This window comes from Dipodomys spectabilis, unplaced genomic scaffold, assembly GCF_019054845.1.
Source record: "Dipodomys spectabilis isolate Male_0828 unplaced genomic scaffold, ASM1905484v1 ptg000038l, whole genome shotgun sequence".
Taxonomy (NCBI): Eukaryota; Metazoa; Chordata; class Mammalia; order Rodentia; family Heteromyidae; genus Dipodomys; species Dipodomys spectabilis.
Genome location: NW_024870715.1, coordinates 1,446,090 through 1,467,185, shown reverse-complemented (window position 1 = coordinate 1,467,185; position 21,096 = coordinate 1,446,090). Strand labels below are relative to the sequence as shown.

Below are 21,096 nucleotides of genomic sequence, written 5' to 3'. Positions count from 1 at the left end.
AAGACACTTATAAAGAACTTTTTATACAGTGTTTTCTGGGCAGCATGAATTTTATACATCACAAGTATCAACTATGACATAAAACCAGTTAAAAGATATTTAAAGAATGGAAATACATTTCTGTAGGGATAATTGTACAAAAATGTGATGATGAATATTGTAGTGCAAAGTTTCGTAATTTGTCTTAATTTCTTTTACTCATGTGTTCATGTACTCCTTTTAAAAATGAATTGGCAACAAATTTTTAAAAGTTTGAAAAAGCTATGTATTGTCGAAGCTCATAGAATTCACAAACTTTATAGACCACAATAATGACAATTTGCCTCATGAAGGTTAAAAATATATTTATGACTTTTAACTATTACTATCTCACAATACTGTGAAATTTATGTAATCATTTAATCTCAATAAAAATTATAAAAAAGCCAACTCTAATCACAATGTATGTCCTTTAAGATTATAATTTAGATAAGAAAATTACAAAAGAATTTTATGCAATAGTAAATTTTAACACTGGCTTTTGAGTTATGTCATAATTAGCTTACAGAATAGACATCAGAATATCAAATTGAATTCCCAAAATATATGTATTTTTTATTTGTGAAACCTTAAGAAAACCAGGGTGTTATGGATACCGTACCTATATGGTTTAATGATGATATTGTACTGAGACTTTTTTAAATACCCTGTGATAATGGGAAGCAGCAGAAAGCAGAGGATATAAAATTTGCTTTGAGTTGCTAATTATCCAGGCAGGTAATGGGATGGATATGTTTGATTGGATCTATTTAATCCTATTTTCTTGATTTATTTATGTTTTTGGCCATTACTGTGCTGTATGATTGAGTGTTGGGAGGAGACTCACTATATATTTTATGGTTTTCTCCTCTGTTGTGTAAGAGTGTTTGCTTCACTCTGTCAGTTTCCTTTGGTTATAATTTTAGAATTTTGGAGAGATGGATCTGTCTTACTCTCTACCTGTATGTGGTTCACCCTTTCATGTCTATCATCAATGGATATCCCTTGTCATCAATATGTTTCCAGGTCCCACATATCCCATCTGATTCTTTATCGGGCTAGAAACAGCTTTCCATACAAGCTTCCCCTCAAGGGGATCCATCTACTGCTTTTCAGTCTTCAAGGTTCTGATCATCAGGACAGCTTCTGGCATCATTGTCAGAATATCATGGAAACTCAAGGACACAAAGGAGAATTAGCAGTAGTTACCACATATGTTGGCAATGTAGGTTAGCAGGTTTCTAACTCTTAAGAGAATGCGGAAAATTATTTGGTTGGTTCTAGGACCATGTATTAGATCATCTATTTAGTTATTGTGAATATTTTATTTGCATTTTGTTTTTGAAGCAATCAGGGATAAAGTTAATATTGTTTTTATATTTAAACTTTTCCAATGGCTAAAATTAAAACATGACTAAAGTCAAAGCCAGTTAGGGTTTTCAGAAATAGACTTTTATTTTCACATCAATTTCTAGTTCACTTATTTAAATTTGAAAATTTTAAAAATAGCAATCCTTGCTTTAAAGTTTTTGTGTGAGTGGGACTCAGTCTCAAATCTACATCTAAAATAGATTTCTGATCACAATTGATTCAGTTACCAGTAGAATGGTATTTTTCCATCTCATTTAAACAGCAAGTTCTGGACAAAGACATGCTTGCAGATTTTAAAACAATGAATAGATTTTTTTGTTAGGTTGTATTTCATTTATATCTCTTTTACTGAGGTATACAATTTGTGTGTGAATGTGGTTTTTGTTGTTGTTTTTGTTTTTTTGTTTTTGTCGTTCTTGGAGCCTAAACTCTGGGCCTGGGCACTTTCCCTCAGCTCTTCAGCTCAAGGCTAGCGCTCTACCACTTGAGCCACAGTGCCACTTTAGGATTTTTCTGTTTATGTGGTGCTGAGGAATCCAACCCAGGGCCTCATGCATGCAAGGCAAGCACTCTACCACTGAGCCACCTTCCCAGCCTGTGAATGTGGTTGTTGTTGTTGTTGTGTTTTTTGTTTTTGTTTTTGTGTTTTTTATTGTGAAAATACTGTATAGAAGGGTTACAATAACATGGGCAAGATAATGAGTACATTTCTTATCAAGCATTGTTGCCTCCTTTGTTTGTTTTTGAAGACAAAATAATAGACTTTGATGAGCAAAAAGAATTAATTTTGTTCGGATGTTCTCTTATTTGCAGCAATCTGTGGTGCCACAATGGTTTGTCAGTCAGCAAATGTTGATTAACTTTGTTAACTACTCTGGATATGTAAACTGAGATTTTAATTATAAACTAAAACCTTTATTTAGAAAAGAGCAGCTAAGTAATGTGTCAGTTGTCTTGTTAAATAGTTTTATGCTTTTAAAGATACACTTTTCCTTTAGCCTCTACACCTCAAGTAAGTTATTCATTGGCATAATCATTGGCAAATGTAGCAAGAACTGTAAGGCATAATTGTGCCATTAGGGAAATCCTAATGATAAATGAAAACATGTTATAAAATACTGTATCTCATTTTCACAAGTACAGTAAAAGTATGACTCAACTTGGACTCTTGTAAATTCTTTTTTTTTTTTTTGGGTCCGGTAGTGGGGCCTGAACTCTGGGCCTGGGCGCTGTCCCTCAGCTCTTCAGCTCAAGGCTAGCGCTCTACCACTTGAGCCACAGCGCCACTTCCGGCTTTTTTCTTTTTGCTTAGGTGGTGCTAAGGAATCGAACCCAGGGCCTCGAGCATGCAAGGCAAGCGCTCTACCACTGAGCCACCTTCCCAGCCCTCTTGTAAATTCTTTTTTGAAGTTTTCTGTTTGGTATAGGTCTAACTAATGCAATTTCAGACCCTTAAACAGAATTAAGTATAGAAGGCTGAATTTAAAATAGTCAAATTTAGTGCAATCTTACAAAAATTTGTAATGTTCCCTTAATCCATATTTATTATTTTTATATGTGGAATAAATTTTTCCTTTAGATAAGGTATTCTTGGAGATTTTAATCTGAATCCATTCTTTCCTAGAGGAGTTCAATGTTTGAACTTCTTAAATGAACAAACTTATTAGACACAAAACTTAAGATACCTGCTGGGCGTCAGTGGCTCACACCTGTAATCCTAGCTACTCAGGAGGCTAAGGTCTGAGAATCTCGGTTCAAAGCTGGCCCAGGCAGCAAAGTCCGTGAGACTCTTATCTCCAATAAACCACTAGAAAACCGGAACTGGCCCTGTGGCTCAAGCAGTAGCACGCTCACCTTGAGCTGAAGACAAGGACAGTGCCCAGGCCCAGAGTTCAAGCCCCACACCCAACCAAAAAAACTTAAGATACCAATTTAAAGCTTGGTAAAATTTTAGTTTATTTAATTTTGAACCATCGTATTTTTAATTCTAAATAGTATTCAGGAAGTACATTTAGCTTGAATATTTAGTGTTTGTGTTTCTATTTAAAAGTTCCTAGCCAACACAAATATCAGAGAATAATGAAATGCCTCAATTTTCATTTTGCTTGCTTTAGACTATCTTTAAAGATTTTTATTTACTAATCTAGAAGAAGGAGAAGGGAAATGCATATTTTCTGTCTGGGTAAAACAGTATTTTCCTTAGTGCTAGTTGATTTTAGTAACAATAAAATGCTTTATGACCTAAGAAAATAAAAATCCTTGTGAAATAGTAATATGTTAGCTACAGTGTTTTGAGTAATGAGATTTGATGTTGCTTTTGTTGGATGTAGTCTCCAAGATACAAACTCTTCTTTCCAGAACATCCTGTACAATTCACAAAGTAGTGTCAGCTCAAAATGAGCAGAATACTCTTCAACTAGGAATGAGCTTTGAATAGCCCTAATAGTCATTTAGTAAATTTTTTCTGCTGCATGAGTTCTTACGTTCAAAATAATGGCAATGCTTGTCAGATTGAAATGTAAAAGTGGTATTTTTATCACAAGGTCTATGAGTACATCAAGAAGGCAACACCTCTTGCCATCACCAGTGTTTCATTGCATGATGAAATTGGAATTTGTTCTATAATAGGACATGCAGTACAACATTGAAAATGCAGAATTTATCCTAGGCAAAATGCAAATAGACAATAAAATTGTGTATCTATAGTCCCATTTGTCAAGATATACAAATATGCCTTTATTAGAAATGGAGAAACCTGTATTAATTTAATCTTACACTTTTTCACAAACGATGAAGTTAACTGACTGTAAGAAAACTAATAACAGAAAGGAAATGGAAAAAAAATACAATGGATTCTTATTTGATCAAAACAAAAGCTTATAATTACTGACATTAGAAAGTAAACATCAGTAAATAGTCAAAGCATTTCTACTAAAACCTAAATACACTTATACTTTATAAGAAACTATTTATTGAGTATACTTTTCTATGGAAACTTGAGTGCTAAGAGTATTTGCATATCTAACCTCTTTACCATTTACCAAATACCTCATCTTAGGATGTGTTTAATCAAAAAGTAAGTAATTGTGGAATGATTATATTGTTATTAGTAAGAAACAAACTCTTGATTTGTTATTCTAATGTTTAACAAAATCCTATCTCTGCTGCAGAATCTACCTGTTACTCGGATTTTAGACAATCTCATGGAGATGAAGTCAAACCCTGTAAGTAATGTTTGACACAGCTTATACATAACTTCTTGAATATATCAATCTCATTAATATGAAAGTAATAAAATCAGACTGCTGATACTAATCATTAACAGAGTAGTACATAAGAGAAAGAATTTATGTTGTCAAAGAACATTTTTTAGTTATTATCACAGAGAGGGAACTGAGTTTTCTCAGCTGCTATAATTGTTCTAAGCAGCTCTCATCCAGATTAAAACTAGAATATATCCTATATGTATCATTAAATGTCAAATATATCTAATAAGCTCATTTCTGTAAGTGAAAAAGAACTAGTAAGTATTCACTGTGATAATACAAGGATCTTGACCAATTTAAATACACTAAATGAGAAGGAGAGGAATGAATAGTACAGCTTAAAGTGCATATGTTCAGATGGCACTTATTTAATTTGGACTGAAGAAATAATTTGAGAGAAATTGTTGGCTGAATAAATGGGTAAATATTGTTGTCATTTACGTAAAGAATGGGTTCTCAAACTATCTTTTTGCAATTCAAGAAAGCTATGTAAATATCACAATCTGTTCATAAAAAAGGACTACACTGGTACTGGCGTACAAAACCTGGTTAGCATCACAAGAGTCTGGAATCATGAAAGCGTGCATCATTCTACCCTCATCAAAACACTAGTTGTGCTGACAGAACCTCTGTAGACTTGGCTGGGAAGCTTAGGATTCCAGACTTGCAAGACAATGAGAACAGAATCTTCAGATTAATGAGACTTTTCTGATAATTGTTTTAACATGATTCCAATAATACTTAAGAAAAATTAACAAAAACAAATTTTAAATTTCAGTCATGGAAACCAAGATACAGCAATAAAAAAAAAACCCTAAAACTTGCAATTGCTATTTTGAAAAGAATGAGGAAATTATCTATAATGATAAGCTAACAAGGATTAGATTCTTTCACTTAAAAATAAATACAGATATGGTGGTATATAATATATAGTAATAATAGATTTTGTCACTGCATCTTTAAATACATGAAGGAAAAGGCTCTAAGGAAGTATTTATTTGTACTAAGATCTTAGAGAATATAGTACTTTGGAATGCTAAACTGTTAGAGTTACCAAAATAGACTTGGCTGGTAATCTTTTTTTTTTTTTTTTTGTCAGTCATGGGGCTTGAACTTTCTGGGCCTGGGCACTGTCCCTCAGCTCTTCAGCTCAAGGCGAGTGCTCTACTACTTGAGCCACAGTGTCACTTCCTGTTTTCTGGTGGCTAGTTGGAGATATGGGTCTCACAGACATTCCTGCACAGGCTGGCTTTGAACCACTATCCTCAGCTCTCAGTCTCCAGAGTAGCTAAGATTACTATCGTGAGCCACCAGCGCCCAGCTGGCTGGTAATCTTGAATGAATCATCTCAATGCTTCAAAATACAATAACCTAATTTTAGATACATTCTTATCATTTACATTTATTAAATGTTTGATTTGTCTGAGTAAATTGAAATTACATTATTGGAGTAAACGTTCAATTTGAAATTAAGGCAAAAAATAAGTTTCATCTTCACTCAAAATATTTCCCTGGTACTGCTTTTTTATTTATTTATTTATTTATTGTCTATCTTGGGGCATGAACTCTGGGCCTGGGCACTGTCCCTCAGCTCTTCAGCTCAAGGCTAGTGCTCTACTGCTTGAGCCACCATGCCACTTCCGGTTTTCTGAATGGTTTCTTGGAGATGAGAGTCTCACGGACTTTTCCTGCCCGGTCTGGCTTTGAACCTGTTCCTTGGATCTCAGCCTCCTGAGTAGCTAAGATTACAGGTGTGAGCCACTGCACCCCGCTGGTTTTTTTAAGCCAAGTGTTTAAGAATTCTAACTCTACATTTGGTTTTACTGAGAGTGCAGTGATAAAAAGCATACACCACTGGGTACAGACTGAAAACTACCTCCACATGTAGTATGTTATGTGTGTCATTTATCACTTTTGATGAGTCTGTCCATACTCCGGGAGTTTCTTTGGCTGATCTTGTTATGGAAGGAGAGGAAAGCAGACATTGGGAAGTAATTGTATCCTCATACAGTCATACAGTAGGAGAAGTACTTACTAACTCATTTTGTTTCAAAGTTGCCCATTTAGCCCATTATGCACAATTTCTGAAGCTTGAAAATAGATTGTATTTAACTCATTAGTTAGTAAAATCTAGACTCAGATTGAGACTTTTTAGTTTTTATTTATCCTAAGTGCTAACACATTTATAGTAGATACGTAGTGTTACATAAATCTTTAGAACTCTAAATTCTGAAATCTACCTCCAAAAGTTTCAGAACATTTAAATCTTTGTTAGATATGCTGTATATTCAATAAAGTCCCAGGCACATAAAGATAAAATTCTAACCAGGCATAGAGGCTCAGACTTATAATCAGGTACTTATAATTAGCAACTAGGTAACTGAGATCTGAGAATCTAGATTCATTGCCAACCCACAGACAAACCCAAGACACTTATCTCCAATAACTAGCAAAGTGCTAGCCTTGAGCACAAAAGCCAAGTAAGACCTTGAAGCCTGGAAGTTCAAACCCCATTTCTGGTACCAAAACTTAAAAAAAAAATTCTAAAGACAAACGTACTTTGATATATTAACTATTTTAAGCTTATAAGACAGATACGTTTTTGAGAAGAAGTGTAAGATGGTAGTTCAAAACCTGGAGTTCTAGCTAAGTGTGTTAACCTTATTTACATAACCTCTCATCTCAATTTGCCCATCTGAAAGCAGGGATAATAATAGTTTCTCTCAGAGTGGGAATTATATGAGTAATTTCATACAAAGCACATAAAATAGAGTGTATTGTGCCTGTAATCTTCTGAACAGAAATTCCAAAGTTGTTGTTGTTGTTTAATAGGAAACTGATGACTACAGATATTTTGATCCCAAAATGCTGCGGGGAAATGACAGGTAAGCAATTTTGTCTTAATATGGTTTACTGTTGGGTTCCTTCCAAGAGTTGGAAATGTTTGGTTTGGTTTGGCAGGGAGGGGATAGTGGCTTCAACTTAAAGCCTTGTACTTTTGCCTAGCTTTTTTGCTCACATCTGGTCCTCTACCACTTAAGCCCACACTTTTTTTTTTTTTTTTTGCCTGTCCTGGGGCTTGAACTAAGGGCCTAGGCACTGACTCTGAGCTGCTTTTGCTAAAAGCTAGTACTCTACTTAAGCTACAGCACCATTTCCAGTTTTTTCTGTTTATGTTGTACTGAGGCATCAAACCCAGGGTTTCATGCATGCTAAACCAGCACTCTACTCCTAAGCCATATTCCTAGCCCCAAGCCCACACTTTTAATATGCCATTTTGGTATTTAATTGGAGAAAAGTCTCAAGAACTTCTCTGCTTGGGTGACTTCATCCTCAGATCTCAGCCTGCTGAGCCACTAAAAGTATAGACATGAACCAAAGGCTCCCAGCTTCATATTGTTTTATATAGAGAAGCACTGCACTGGGCATGATGGTACATGCCTATAATTCCAGCTACCCAAGAGATGAAAATAGGATATTGAGTTCAAAGCCAGCACTGGCCTTGAATGTTAAGGAGACCCTGGTCTTCAGCTTGGCTTAAGAAGTAGAAGAATTGCCTGCCATGCACAAAGCCCTGGGTTAATCCCTAATATCATAAAACTAAGCTATTATTATAAGTTCAGACCATGAGATATATTCTAATCTCATTATGCAGAGATAATCATGACTAATTATATATAGTATTTTGTTGATTTCTCCCTCCCAAATATATACACACAAATATAGTCTGTTTATCAAGTGATGATAAACCAAGTGTGTGAGAAGGAAATTAGTTAATTTTTCTAACAAATATGTTTATGGTACCAAAATGAAAAGAAAGCAACTTTATTGTGGATTTTTGAGAAATTTTGTGGAGGTTTTAAAATTGCTCTACAAAATTCAAGTCATTGGGAACCATTATTATTAAAACACTACCAATTTCTGATTAGACATGGGATGGTAAATTATTCTTTATTATGGGTACTATAAGATTTAATTCATGATGATATGAAAATAGCCTATATAGTAAGAGAATAATTATGTCTGGCACTGAAACTTATTAGCTGGTTTCATGCCTGTGCCTGATATCTGAAATCTTTAGAACTTTCTATCTTTGACATCTCCAGAGCTTTCATATCTGCATAAGGGAGTCAGTATACATAATATAGTCACTGGATTATTAAGTTGTTCAGTAATTTAAAGTGTTTACTCTCCCTTCTGAATTTACTAGAACAATAGTGTATAAGAAGCATCCTTGGCAAGAAAGGATTTGAGTAGATTATAGAAAGGCTGAGTGACCAGTGGGCAGAGGGACTTCTTCTGTGAATGATAAAAACATTAAAATTAGAGAATGATGGTCATAACACGGTCAGTACACTAAAATCCACTAGTTATACATTTCAAAATAGTGGACCTTTAGCTCTTCCATACTGACAGTTCTCTGGCTGACATTTTTTTTATATTCCTTGTATTTAGCTAACAAGTAGCTATGTTTTGCTTGGTAGAAACCAAGAAATGTTTAATCATGAATATAACATTCAATAATAAGGAGTAATATTAGCATTGGTAAGACAATTAACTTTCATGTTTAACAGAACCTTCTCCTGAGCTGTCCCATCACAAGTATCCATTATTAATAGCTAGTAAGACTGTCTCATCTCATTTCTGTCTCACCTCTCCTCATCCATATCTCCACTCTGAGAGGAACTTAAGCACTTAGGAGGCAGTTCAAAGAGACTTCTGAGACCCAGATAAATATTCTGGAGAAGAGGCTAGAGATGAGGAACAATGACAGCTGAGTTCAGCTGCTGAACAATTGAGAGAGGCTATAATAGCTTTTTCCTCTTAGTTGAGATTTCCAAAACTTACTATAGAATCACTAGTCAGCCTATTTTAACACTCAAATATAAATCTGAAAAATGTCTTTATTAAAGATCTCCTAGAAGCCAGTGGCTCACACACCTGCATTCCTAGCTATTCAGGAGGCTGAGATCTGAGGATCATGGTTCAAAGCTAGCCCAGGCAGGAAAGTCCAAGAGGTTCTATCTCCAATTAACTAGCAACATAGCAACAGAAGTGACGCTGTGGCTCAAAGTAATAGAGCACCCGCCTTGGGCAAAAAAGAGCTTAGGGACAATGCACATGCCCTGAGTTCAAGCCCATAACTGACAAAAAAAATCTCCTAGGCCAGTAGCTCATGCCTGTAATCTTAGCTACTTCGTAGCTTGAAGCAAGCTACGACAAAGAAAAGTCCGTGAGACTTTTACTATCTCCAGGTACCAGTTAACTAAAAAGCCTGGAGCTGTGGCTCAAATGGTAGAGCAACCCCCTTGAAACCCTAGTATTGGCACAAAATAAACTTATAATAAAGAAATTACAAGTTAGAGCAAAATACAGATCCTTCCTCCTATTTTCTGTTTGTTCTTCCTGAGTTATTCTCACCATAAGTATATTTAGTTTTTTGGCAAACAAATTCCCACACAGTAGCTACGGTGCCTAGTTTGGCTCTGGAGCCCCATAAAAACCTACTTCATCTGCATCCACACTTTCACCCCTCCTTATGGGAGCTCTATCTTCTAGAACTTTATTTCAAAGTTAAGAAGTTGTTACATTCCCTTTTAAGTATTGAGAATTTCACCTCTTGTGGCTCTTCCCTCTAAAAAATTAAAGACCCAGTGCCCTCCTAAGTACGTGAAGGAGGTAGAATTATAACTACCTATGTTTAACAGTACTCAGAAATATATAGGTGTCCTATATCTATTTTACATATATTAAAAGCCATGATCAATCAGTACCATTTTTCTTTGTTTCAGCTCGGTTCCTAGGAACAAAAATCCATTCCAAGAGGTAAGTTTCTTATAAAAACTTTCTGCTCTTAGAAGAGATAAGGTTATCAAATAGCCTTGAGGAACATATTTGTTATAAACAATGGCTTTTTTTTTTACAATTTTGATAAACCTATGTATACCCTGTTTTTTTTTCCTCAAAAACTTTTTTTTTTCACTTTATACAGCTGTTTGTACTTTTTAAGTTTAAAAATGACTTAACAGCCAGGCACCAGTGGCTCACACCTATAATCCTAACTACTCAAGAGGCTGAGATCTGAAGATGGATGAAGTTTGAAGTCAGTCTGAGCAAGAAAGTCCAACAGACTTTTATCTCCAATTAAGTGGAGCTTTTGCTCAAGTGGTAGAGCATTAGCATTGAGCACAAAAGCTCAGGGACAGTACCCAGGCCCTGAATTCAAGTCACCACCACCCCTCCAAAAAAAAAAAAAAACTAGGCATAGTGGCACATGCCTATAATCTTAACTACTGGGGAAGCATATATGGGGAGTTCAAAGCCATCCCAAAAAAAAAAAGGAAGACCCGATCTCAACAAATAAGGTGGTACATATTGGTAATCTTACCTCTAAGAGGCTATAAGGTATAAGGATAACCATCTGAGGCTTGACTGGAGGCAAAAATATAAAACCTTTTGTAAAAAAAAACAAACTAAAGCACAAAAAGAACTAGAGGTGTGGCTCAAGTGGTAGAGTACCTGCATAGCAAGCACAAGGCCAAAAGTTCAATCCTCAGTGCCACCAAAAGAAAAAATATGAAAGAAAACCTCCGAAGTCTCAGGTTGCAATGAGAATTTTATATGTGCCAAGCTCTAACATGGGAGTTCCAAACATTTGGGACACTATGACTGTTTTCATTTGAAATACGTGCTAAGTTTTCCAAATTTTCCTGCCTAATAGTGTAGTACCCTTTGAAGAAAGTTGTGTAACTGGATGAAACTGTTTTCTTCAAATTTGTTCCTGAAAAAAAAATCTATCCTTTACTATTAAAGTTTATCAATGTAACCTTTGGCTAGCTAGTACTTTTTACCTCAATTCCTGCATAGTTTCCACATTAAAAACCATGTTGCTTGAATGTTACAACAGTGTTTTAAATATTTCTTTCAACTTACCTTTTAGGCAATTGTTTTTGTGGTAGGAGGAGGCAACTACATAGAATACCAGAATCTTGTTGACTACATAAAGGTATGCTTTTGCCTTACTCTCATCCTTTGATGGCTTTTGTCCCCAGAACACTAGCATTCTCTGGTGACTATCCTGACCTTTACAATGCTACTTTTCTAAGAAGTGGTTTTAAAATCCTGTACATAAAGAAGGCAGGAAGGCATGCACCTGTATTCCTCGCTTCTTGGGAGGCTAAAGTAGGAGGATCACTTGAGCTCAGTAATTCAGGACATGGCTAAACAACATAGCAAGACCCCTTCTCTTATAAAGTCCTATATGTAGAGAGAAAGTTAAATGCTGACTCCCTTGTCATATAAGGCTTTAATAAAAGTAGAGGAAAGATAAACATGGTCAACAGTCACAGAATTCTAAAAGTAGGAAGTATAACTCACTGGATTACTCTCAATTGCATAGACTATGCTTCATCTTTGGATTGTGATCTACTCATACATGTGTGAGGTATCACAATGTCAAAAAGGCCCTATTCTTGTGAAATATAGGGGGTTTTTGGTTTGTTTGTTTTTTTACTATTTTTTCTGTCCCATAGTAAAAATTAGACTGCTGCAGAAACCAAGATCATACCGTCTCCATAAACAGTGCTGACAAGCTAAGGTAAACTGCCTCCTGCTAGGTCAACTCTAGTACAGGATTATATTGACAGAGTACTTTCATTCAGGTTTGTCTGAGGGTTAGCAGCATGACTGGTTCTAAGTGTGAATCCTACTCCTACTGCTTTAAATGTTATTAACCACCTGTAAAACATGCTGAAAGGTTGATACTTATAAAATAGAAAAATGAGGTTAAACATTAGAATATTATTTATGGAAAGGAACAGCTTATGGAGAGGGAACAGCTTACACTAAGCAAAAGGAAAGAAATGTACATATCACCCAATGTGGAAGAAATAGGTATATTGTTAAAGCTCATAGAATTCACAAACATTGTAGACCATGATAATGACAATATGCCTTGTGAAGGTTAAAATGTGTTTGTGACTTTAAGTATCACTATCTCACAATACTGTGAAATTTATATATAATCACTTAATCTCAATTAAAAATTATTTTAAAAAGAATATTATCTATGTATTGCCTGAATATAAGTGTAATACAAAACATTTTGGTTTGTTGGATAGTTCTATGAAAACCTGTTTCTATCATGCCCAAGCTTGACAGCTCTTAACTCTCTTTACAACAGAAAGTTGACTTGTGTGAAAGAAATTAAGTTGATTTAGTATAGTAACGGCTGCTTTTACATAAATTTAGTTCTATCTCTGGTCAGTCACTAATATCATATGAAACATATGAAATTGAATTTATCCTTTATAACTGCTTACTCATACCATATTGTCGTAGGATTTGTTCAAATTCGTCTTTCCAGTAATGCCATTATTGTACCAAACTACAATTGCATTATAGTTTAGGTTAAGATCATTTTTAAGTCTGTTAGATTTGTAGCAGTATTTCCTAGCAAAATCAGTTTTTGCTTGTATGCCAAAATGTTTCACTTGATATGGAGAAAACTGCATCCTCCATTTGAAAAATTACAACTTATTCAAAAGCAGCCTGCACAGATTTTTCATTCCTCAGTTTGACTTTCTCTCCTTTGCCAAGACCTGTTTGTGATTATTACAATCCTGATAGATATGAAATGGTATCTAACTGGTGGTTTTCCTTTGCATTTCCCAAGCATATTGGGTTATTGTCCATTTGTAAATCATGTTTTGAGAAATATCTATCCAGATTTTTGTCCATTTTTAATTGGCTTTATTTTTTTCCCTTTTCAGTTTAGAATAAGAGTCATCAGTGCCCCTGCCATTATTCATAATTTAACTGTATTACAACAGTAGAGTAGCTTGCAAACTGATTTATCCAGACATTTAATAATGCTAATATTGATGACCAGTTGTATTAAGAATTTGACTTAAGGGCTGGGAAGGTGGCTCAGTGGTAGAGTGCTTGCCTTGCATGCATGAGGCCCTGGGTTCGATTCCTCAGCACCACATAAGCAAAAAGAAAAAAGCCGGAAGTGGCGCTGTGGCTCAAGTGGTAATGCTAGCCTTGAGCTGAAGAACTGAGGGACAGCACCCAGGCCCAGAGTTCAGGCCCCACGACCGGACCCCAAAAAACAAAAAAAGAATTTGACTTAAAACCACAACAGATCTTCTTATACCAAGTGAATGGATTTAGAAAAACTGTTTCATTAATAAATGTGTTGGTATACTTCATCAAATTCAACAGGGTCAGGAGGAGAAAGGATCTCAGGACAGTAGTATATGACTGAAACAAGTTTACACGAGCATTTCATGAGACACAATGTTTAAAATTATACATATGCTCATTAAGTGGTTTGTATTTTGATGTTCTTTTCTGTTGTATAAATGCTATGACCTAAGAGTGCTGATGAAGATCAGGAAACATGGTGCTGACATTTGGTCACACTTGAATGAAACAAATCTTATCTGTGCTAGGGTCTGAGTGATCAGAGGCAACCTGCACTACCTTGCCAGCACTGTTTATTAACTATAAAACATTGAAAGAGTTCCTTCACAACTGGTTTCTTCTGTTGAACCTGGCATGTAGCCTGATTGACCAAGTGATCAAGAGAGATAATTGGGTCAAAGACCTCTCTATCAACAAACTGGAGCTCCACTTAGTTTGTCTAAAGTGATCTTAACAGTTTATCGTTAAAAATGTGTCCTGTACTGCTGATACTGAGGTCCAAAAGTGTGGGACTCCTCTAACGTTACCTTATGCTTGCTTTTCTCTCTATCATAACCTCATATAGCACAGAGAAATTGTCCATGTGCCTTGATGAATTGTCAAATTACCTAATGGAATACAATTTTGGATTTTACAGAAGAATTCTTAATTTGCCTCGAAATTCACACTACACATAAGAATTTCAGCGTAAAAAGAATTATCTGACCAGGCATAGTGGTACATGGTACATGCCTGTAATCCCAGCACTCAAAGCCAACAAGGCAAGAAGACCAAGAGTTGGAACCTTAGCTACATAATAAGACCTTGTCTCCAAAAACAAAGATTTAACCTGAATTATCTAGTGAAGAAGTCATGACTATTTGTATTACAGTATTCTTACAAAAGCAGAAATAAAATTCATATCAGTATATAAATACTGTGTCACAAAGTGAGACTGAAATAACAATCCATACTTCCTGATTACATCCTACCTTCAGCCTAACAAAACAAAGATTATTTTCTTCAGCATAGATCCTACATTGAAAGTATGTTGCTTTAAGATTGTATACGTAATTGTCCTTTGAGATCTGGTAATCATAGGATTCTTTGTTTTAGTTCAGTAAGAAAAGTATTCTTATGCCCATCTCATTCTTTATTTTTATTTCAAGATACCATGTATACACTAAAATCCACTCCCACAAAGACCTTAAGAATAACCAAAAAAAGGTCCTTGCAGGCTAATACCTTTTCATGGATACATTAAAAATATTTGTTGTTGCTCATTTGCTTCTCAATTTGCTCTCCGATGTTTTATAGGGGAAGCAAGGCAAGCACATCTTATATGGATGCAGTGAACTTTTCAATGCTACACAGTTCATAAAACAGGTAAAGTACACCTTTTCATAATATATATAAGATCTTATATATATATTTATTTTTATAGCTTTTCTTTCCCTTAACATACCCTAAGGTTGATAACTAACCTTTTGAGAGAGAAAGAGAAACATTTATTCATCTGAACAAAAGCCAAATAGAAGAATTTGGTGGGCAACTATAAAGAAAATTCTGATAGGAAACTTTTTTTGTGTGCCAAGTTTTGATAAAAAGATAAATTCACGAAATTTAAAATCACAATAGGGTACTAATTTAGGCATAATTGGAATTCAGCATTTCAGTTGTCTGACATTGCCAACTATATATGTATTGACCCTGAAAAATTCACTTTGTTGGTCAGTAGTATGTGCTCAGGTGAGAACAGAGTTATAAATGATAATAGCTATTAACAATAGTAACATTGTTCTTTTTGCTGAATTGCTTCGATTATTCAGAGTCTTTTATGCTTCCATATGAATTTTAGGTTTGATTTTTCTGCTTCTGTAAATGTCATTGGAATTTTGATGAAAATGAAATTGAATCTACAGATTACTAAGTCTACCAGTCTATGAGTGCAGGTGGTATTTGCATCTTCTAATATCTTCTGTTTCTATGGTAGAGGTCTTTCCTTCACCACCTCAGTTGTTTATACCTAGCGTTAGTGTTCCTGATTATTTTCTCATTATATCCATTATTAGTATACAGAAAAGGTAGTGATTTGGGGGTGTACATTTTATATCCTGTTACTTTGCTAACAGTCTTATCAGATCTAAGAAATTTCTGGTGTAGTCTTTTTTTTAGCCTTTAAATATAGGTTATCATCCACAAAAAGGAATACTGTGATTTCTTCCTTTCCTATATGTACCCTTTTCTTTCTCTTGTCTCATTGCTCCAGCTAGGAATTTAAGTGCTGTATTGAAGAATGGAAGACAGGACACTTCTGTCTCACTCTTGATTTTAGAGAAAGTGGCTTCAGTGTTACCTATAGGTTTGTCACATATAGCTCTATCATGCATGCCCCTTCTCTTCCTAATTTTTTCAGGGCATTTTACTTTTTTAATGAAGGAATGTTGATTTTTGTCCAGTGCTTTTTCTGAATCTGTTGAAATGATTGTATGTGATTTTTTTATTACTGTTTTTTTCTAATTATTTACTATATTTATTCAGTTACATAGTATGATGAACCATCCTTGCATCCTGAAATGAAACAAACTTGATCAGGATGTATAATCCTTTTGATGTGTTCTTAAATTCAGCTTGTATGTATTTTATTGAGGATTTTTTTTATCATTTATCAAGGGAATTGGTCAATCATTTTTTTGTTGTTGTTGTGTCCTTATCTAGTTTTAGTATCAGAATAATAATACTACTGGCTTAGAAACCAGTAGTAGTAGTAGTAGTAGTATTGGAAGTGTTCCTTTTCTATTTTATGGTATAGTTTGAGGTACCTTGGTGTTAGTTCTTTATCGATAGAATATAATTTGGCAATGAATTTACCCATTCAGAGGCTCTTCTTTGTTGAGAGAGTCTTCATTGCTCAATACCGATAATACCTGTTCATATTTCTCTTGGTTCACTTTTGTTAAAATATGTATTAAATCTGTTTCCTTTTAGATTCATTCCAATAGACTGGAATAAGTTTGTATATTTTTCTGCCCTTATCATTATAACTTTTAATACAGGTCCTCATAGCTGTAAACTTCCCTCTTGATGCCTTTTCTGTATCCTACAGGTTACATTTTGTTTTCATTTGCTTGTAGGAATTTCTTCAGTGACACACTGGCAATGCAAAAGTGAATTTTGTTTAATCTCCATGCTTGTGTAGTCTCTATAGTTGCTCTTGCTATCTAATTTTATTCCATTGTAATCTGATAAGATACAAGAAACTCTTAGTTTTCTTGTATTTTGTCTTGCTTTATAGCCTAAAGTATTATGTATTTTGGAGAAAGTGTTAACACTCCATTCTCACCAAAAGACACCTAAGAATTAAATGAAGTAACTCCCTGTGTTCTGACTACAATGGAATTAAACTAGAACTCCAAAGGTACTACAAAAAATGCTCAAACACAAAACACTGTTGAACAGCAGTTGGGTCACTCAAGAACTAAAGGGACGCCAGGCACCAGTGACTCACGCCTGTAATCCTAGCTACTCAGGAGACTGAGATCTGAGGATCACGGTTCAAAGCCAGCCCAGGCAGCAAAGTCCGTGAGAATCTAATCTCCAATAAACTACCAGAAAACCAAAGTGGCGCTGTGGCTCAAGTGGTAGAGCACTAAGCCATAAGCTGAAGAGCTGAGGAACAGCGCCTGGGCCCAGAGTTCAAGCCCCATGACCAACAAAAAAAGACTTAAAGGGAGAAATCAAAAAAGTGCCTGCAAACCAAAGAAAATGAAAGCACATCCTATGAGAGAGCCTCCAGGGTCTAGCCAAAGCAGTGTTGAAAGGACAGTTCAGACTCTAAGCACCTACATAAACAGAACAGAAACTACTCAAGTAAATAACCTTAGAATACAATTAAAACTTACAGAAAATAGAAACTAACAACCCAAAACCACTAAATGCAGAAAGGTAATAAAAATCAGTGAAACCAAAAGCTGCTTCTTTCAAAAAATTGCCAGACTCCTAGCTAATTTGACCAAAAGAGAAAAGATACAAAACGAAATCAGTGATGAAAAAAGAAACATTACAAAAATTATCAAGGAAATCCAAAAGATTTTATACAAAAGTATTATTTTTGTTTGTTTGTTTTTGTCGGTCGTGGGGCCTGAACTCTGGGCCTGGGCACTGTCCCTCAGCTCTTCAGCTCAAGGCTAGCGCTCTACCACTTGAGCCACAGCACCACATCTGGCTTTTTCTGCCTATGTGTTGCTGAGGAATCCAATCCAGGGCCTCATGCATTCAAGGCACCCTACCACTGGGCCACCTTCCCAGACCCCAAAAGAATTATCTTAAAAACCTATACTGAGGCCAGACACTGGTGGCTCAGGCCACTCAAGGATGTGATCTGAAGATCATGGTTCAAAGCCAGCCCGGGCAAGAAAGTCCATGAGGTTATCTCCAATTAACTGAAAAAAACACACACAAGTAGAACTATGGCTCAAGTGCTAGCCTTGAGCACAATAGCTCAGGGAACAGTGCCCAGGCCCTATAGAACCTGTACACACATACACACAAAAAAAGTCAATAGATGCATATGAACCAAGAAGACATAATCCACTTAAACAGACCCCTAACAAGCAGTGAGATTGAAGCAGTGATAGTCTCCCCACAAAGATTACCTGAAAAAAAAATTTTAACATTTTTACAAGTAATAATGAGGTTTTTTAAATTTTCTTTTATATGAAAATGTATTTCACTTTTATTCTTAAGAATTGGCAGGTTTTTTTCTCAATACTTTAAAGATATTTGTCTTCTGGCTACCAGTGTTTTTGAGAGGGAGTCAGTAATCGTTTCAATTCATTAAATGTACTGTTTTTCAAGCTTGTGGTTTATGTTTTCAGTGCTTGGGATCAAGTCAGGCCCTCGCCAGTGGTAGGAAAGCACTCTACCATTGACCTACACCACCAGTCCTGTGTATTTATATTTTCACCAAATTTCAGATTTTTAGTCATTATGAATGTTTTATGCTAGTCTATTTCCTCTTTCAGGACTCCTTTTACATAGTCATTTGTCACATGATGCTTACAACAGATTATATCAGAGTTGAAAAGTCTCTAAGGCAACCCATTGCCTTAGATTTGTGGTTACCAGTTTATGAAGCACAAAGTTGTTTGCAATAACATTAATAATACATTTTAAAATTCAGTGTAGTCATCAGTGTTCTGACCCTTCACATTCACAATGTGTAGATTCATAGAAATATTTAACCATTATGCTCCAGTTGCCTACAGTATTCAATAAAGTTACATGTTGTATAGGTTTGTAGCCTTAATGGCTAAACCACTTATGGTAATTTCATAATCATAATACCAAAGTGTGCTTAGCTAACAGTACATTTCTTAGAATATATCTTATATTTCTCTATATTCAGTTTTTATAAAGTCTTTCCTCATATTTCTTTTCTACGTAAAACATGTTGTATTTGCCAATTCTGGAATTTTCTTATCTGAGCATTCTTTACTGAAGGTAGTTGTTATTGACAACATTAACAACTCTTCCCCCTATAGTTACCACCCACGTTCTTTCCTCCAGAGGATGAATCACATTGCCTGTTTCTTCTCAGATTCACTCACTTTTATGAATGTTATTTTTGAGACTGAATTCCATTTCCCCAAACAGTATTACTGATTATTGGGTCACAGCTCACATTTCCTAGTCTCTCTCCTGTTCATTCTGGGGTTTTGTCATAGATTTAGGAGAAGTCTAAATTTAAAGTTTCTTCACTCTCTGGCTCCTTTCTAGGATTTCCATGTTCACTTTCTACTAGCCTTAGTTGCCCTAAACAAGAAAGATGGAAGGTTTCTACTGGAGTTCTAGCTGACCAATGTAACACCCACTACACTCTGCCTTCAGACTAAGAGCCACAGACCCAGCAAACCACCTAGTGCCCATCCCAATGCCAAGTGCTGCCCCTTCTCTAGAGTCTGCTGTCAATTACCACTCTCTTTGGATAGTTGATTTTTTGCATTTTTGTTTAAAGTTTACAATTATTATATCTGGGAAAATTGATCCAATAGTTTAACAAGCATTCCAAAATTGAAAGCTTTTCCTTCTTTTAGAAAAAAGAAACTAGGGGATTTATGTCCACAGTAAAATTGCTACAGATATTAAACATGTGTAGTGTGTGTTTGTAAACATTTAAAATGTGTCAGTTGTAAAATTAGAATTTATTATTATTCTACAAATGTAATGAATAAACAGGAAATCTAAATTGTTGAAGTTCTTAGGGTATTTACAAATGTATTTGAATGTTTACATTCATGATATACAAAAGAAAGCAATAATTTTATGTTTTGTTTTGTTTTAGCTATCCCAACTTGGGCAAAAGTAACACAGAAGAACCTTAATGTGATAATCATCTTGAAATATGGATCAATGTAAAAAGTCAAAAGAACTAGATATTTCCTTGTCCATAACAATCTAACAGTGAAATTCAGTTATTTGTTCATTTTTAAGAAATTATATACTTAAGATAATGTATACTGATTTTAAAAATAAAGCATTTCAGAAATAACATTTGGTATTTTTACACCCTCCCCACCACCCTACCTTTTTTTTTCCTTAGTCCAGGGCTGGCTCTTTTTTAGTTTTATTTATTTTATTATCTAAGTTTTATGCTTTTTTTTTTATACTAATCTCCCCTTCCCCCCAACCTGGAATTACAGACATGCACTAACTACAATGCCTTGCCTTGACTTATGTTTGACAAATGGGAAAGTACTTCTGGAAAGCCCTATGTGAACAAATTAAAGTATTAATAATTAATAGGTTATGATTGAAGCTGGTAAAAGTTTGTCTTCATATTCAAATATTACTTGACTGGTTTACAAATCCCCTACCATATATACATTTTAATTGTAAAGCTACTTTCTCACAGTTCCTTGTTTTGCCACATGGCCTCCAAATTTTAGATGTAGACTTTAAAAACCACTTCATTATCTCTGTCTCTTCTCCCTCTTACACAAATATTTATTTGCATTTTAGTTATAAAATTCACCCTGTATATAATGTTCATAGGGCAACCCTAACATGATTTGGAATGGACAAATCTACAGCATTCATCTCTAAAGCATGGTGGGAAAACTTTCTGCCAAGAGCCATTTGGATCATGTACTACCCCTGACAGGCCGTGGAAAATTTTCAGTACAGGCACAGGCAGCCAACAAGAAGCATCTATGTCTTATCTGTCCTATCCTGTACTAAGTGATTTTTTTGGCTT

At 35.1% G+C, this 21,096-nt stretch overlaps 1 protein-coding gene across 4 annotated transcripts in view; it reads left to right on the top strand.

Annotated features, from left to right (window-relative positions):
- Scfd1 (sec1 family domain containing 1) overlaps positions 1–20,391 on the top strand; it is a 97,852-nt gene extending 77,461 nt beyond the window's left edge. For 3 of the 4 annotated variants that reach the window (XM_042677392.1, XM_042677391.1, XM_042677393.1), the window contains 6 exons: positions 4,560–4,613; positions 7,488–7,540; positions 10,448–10,481; positions 11,596–11,661; positions 15,159–15,227; positions 20,185–20,391. In XM_042677392.1, coding sequence (XP_042533326.1) covers positions 4,560–4,613; positions 7,488–7,540; positions 10,448–10,481; positions 11,596–11,661; positions 15,159–15,227; positions 20,185–20,208 — 300 coding nt within the window. In that variant the 3' untranslated portion in view covers positions 20,209–20,391. Of the gene's footprint in view, positions 1–4,559; positions 4,614–7,487; positions 7,541–10,447; positions 10,482–11,595; positions 11,662–12,187; positions 12,253–15,158; positions 15,228–20,184 lie in introns of those variants that run through there. The other variant, XR_006147123.1, reaches the window with a different exon arrangement.
- The last annotated feature ends 705 nt before the right edge of the window (positions 20,392–21,096 follow it).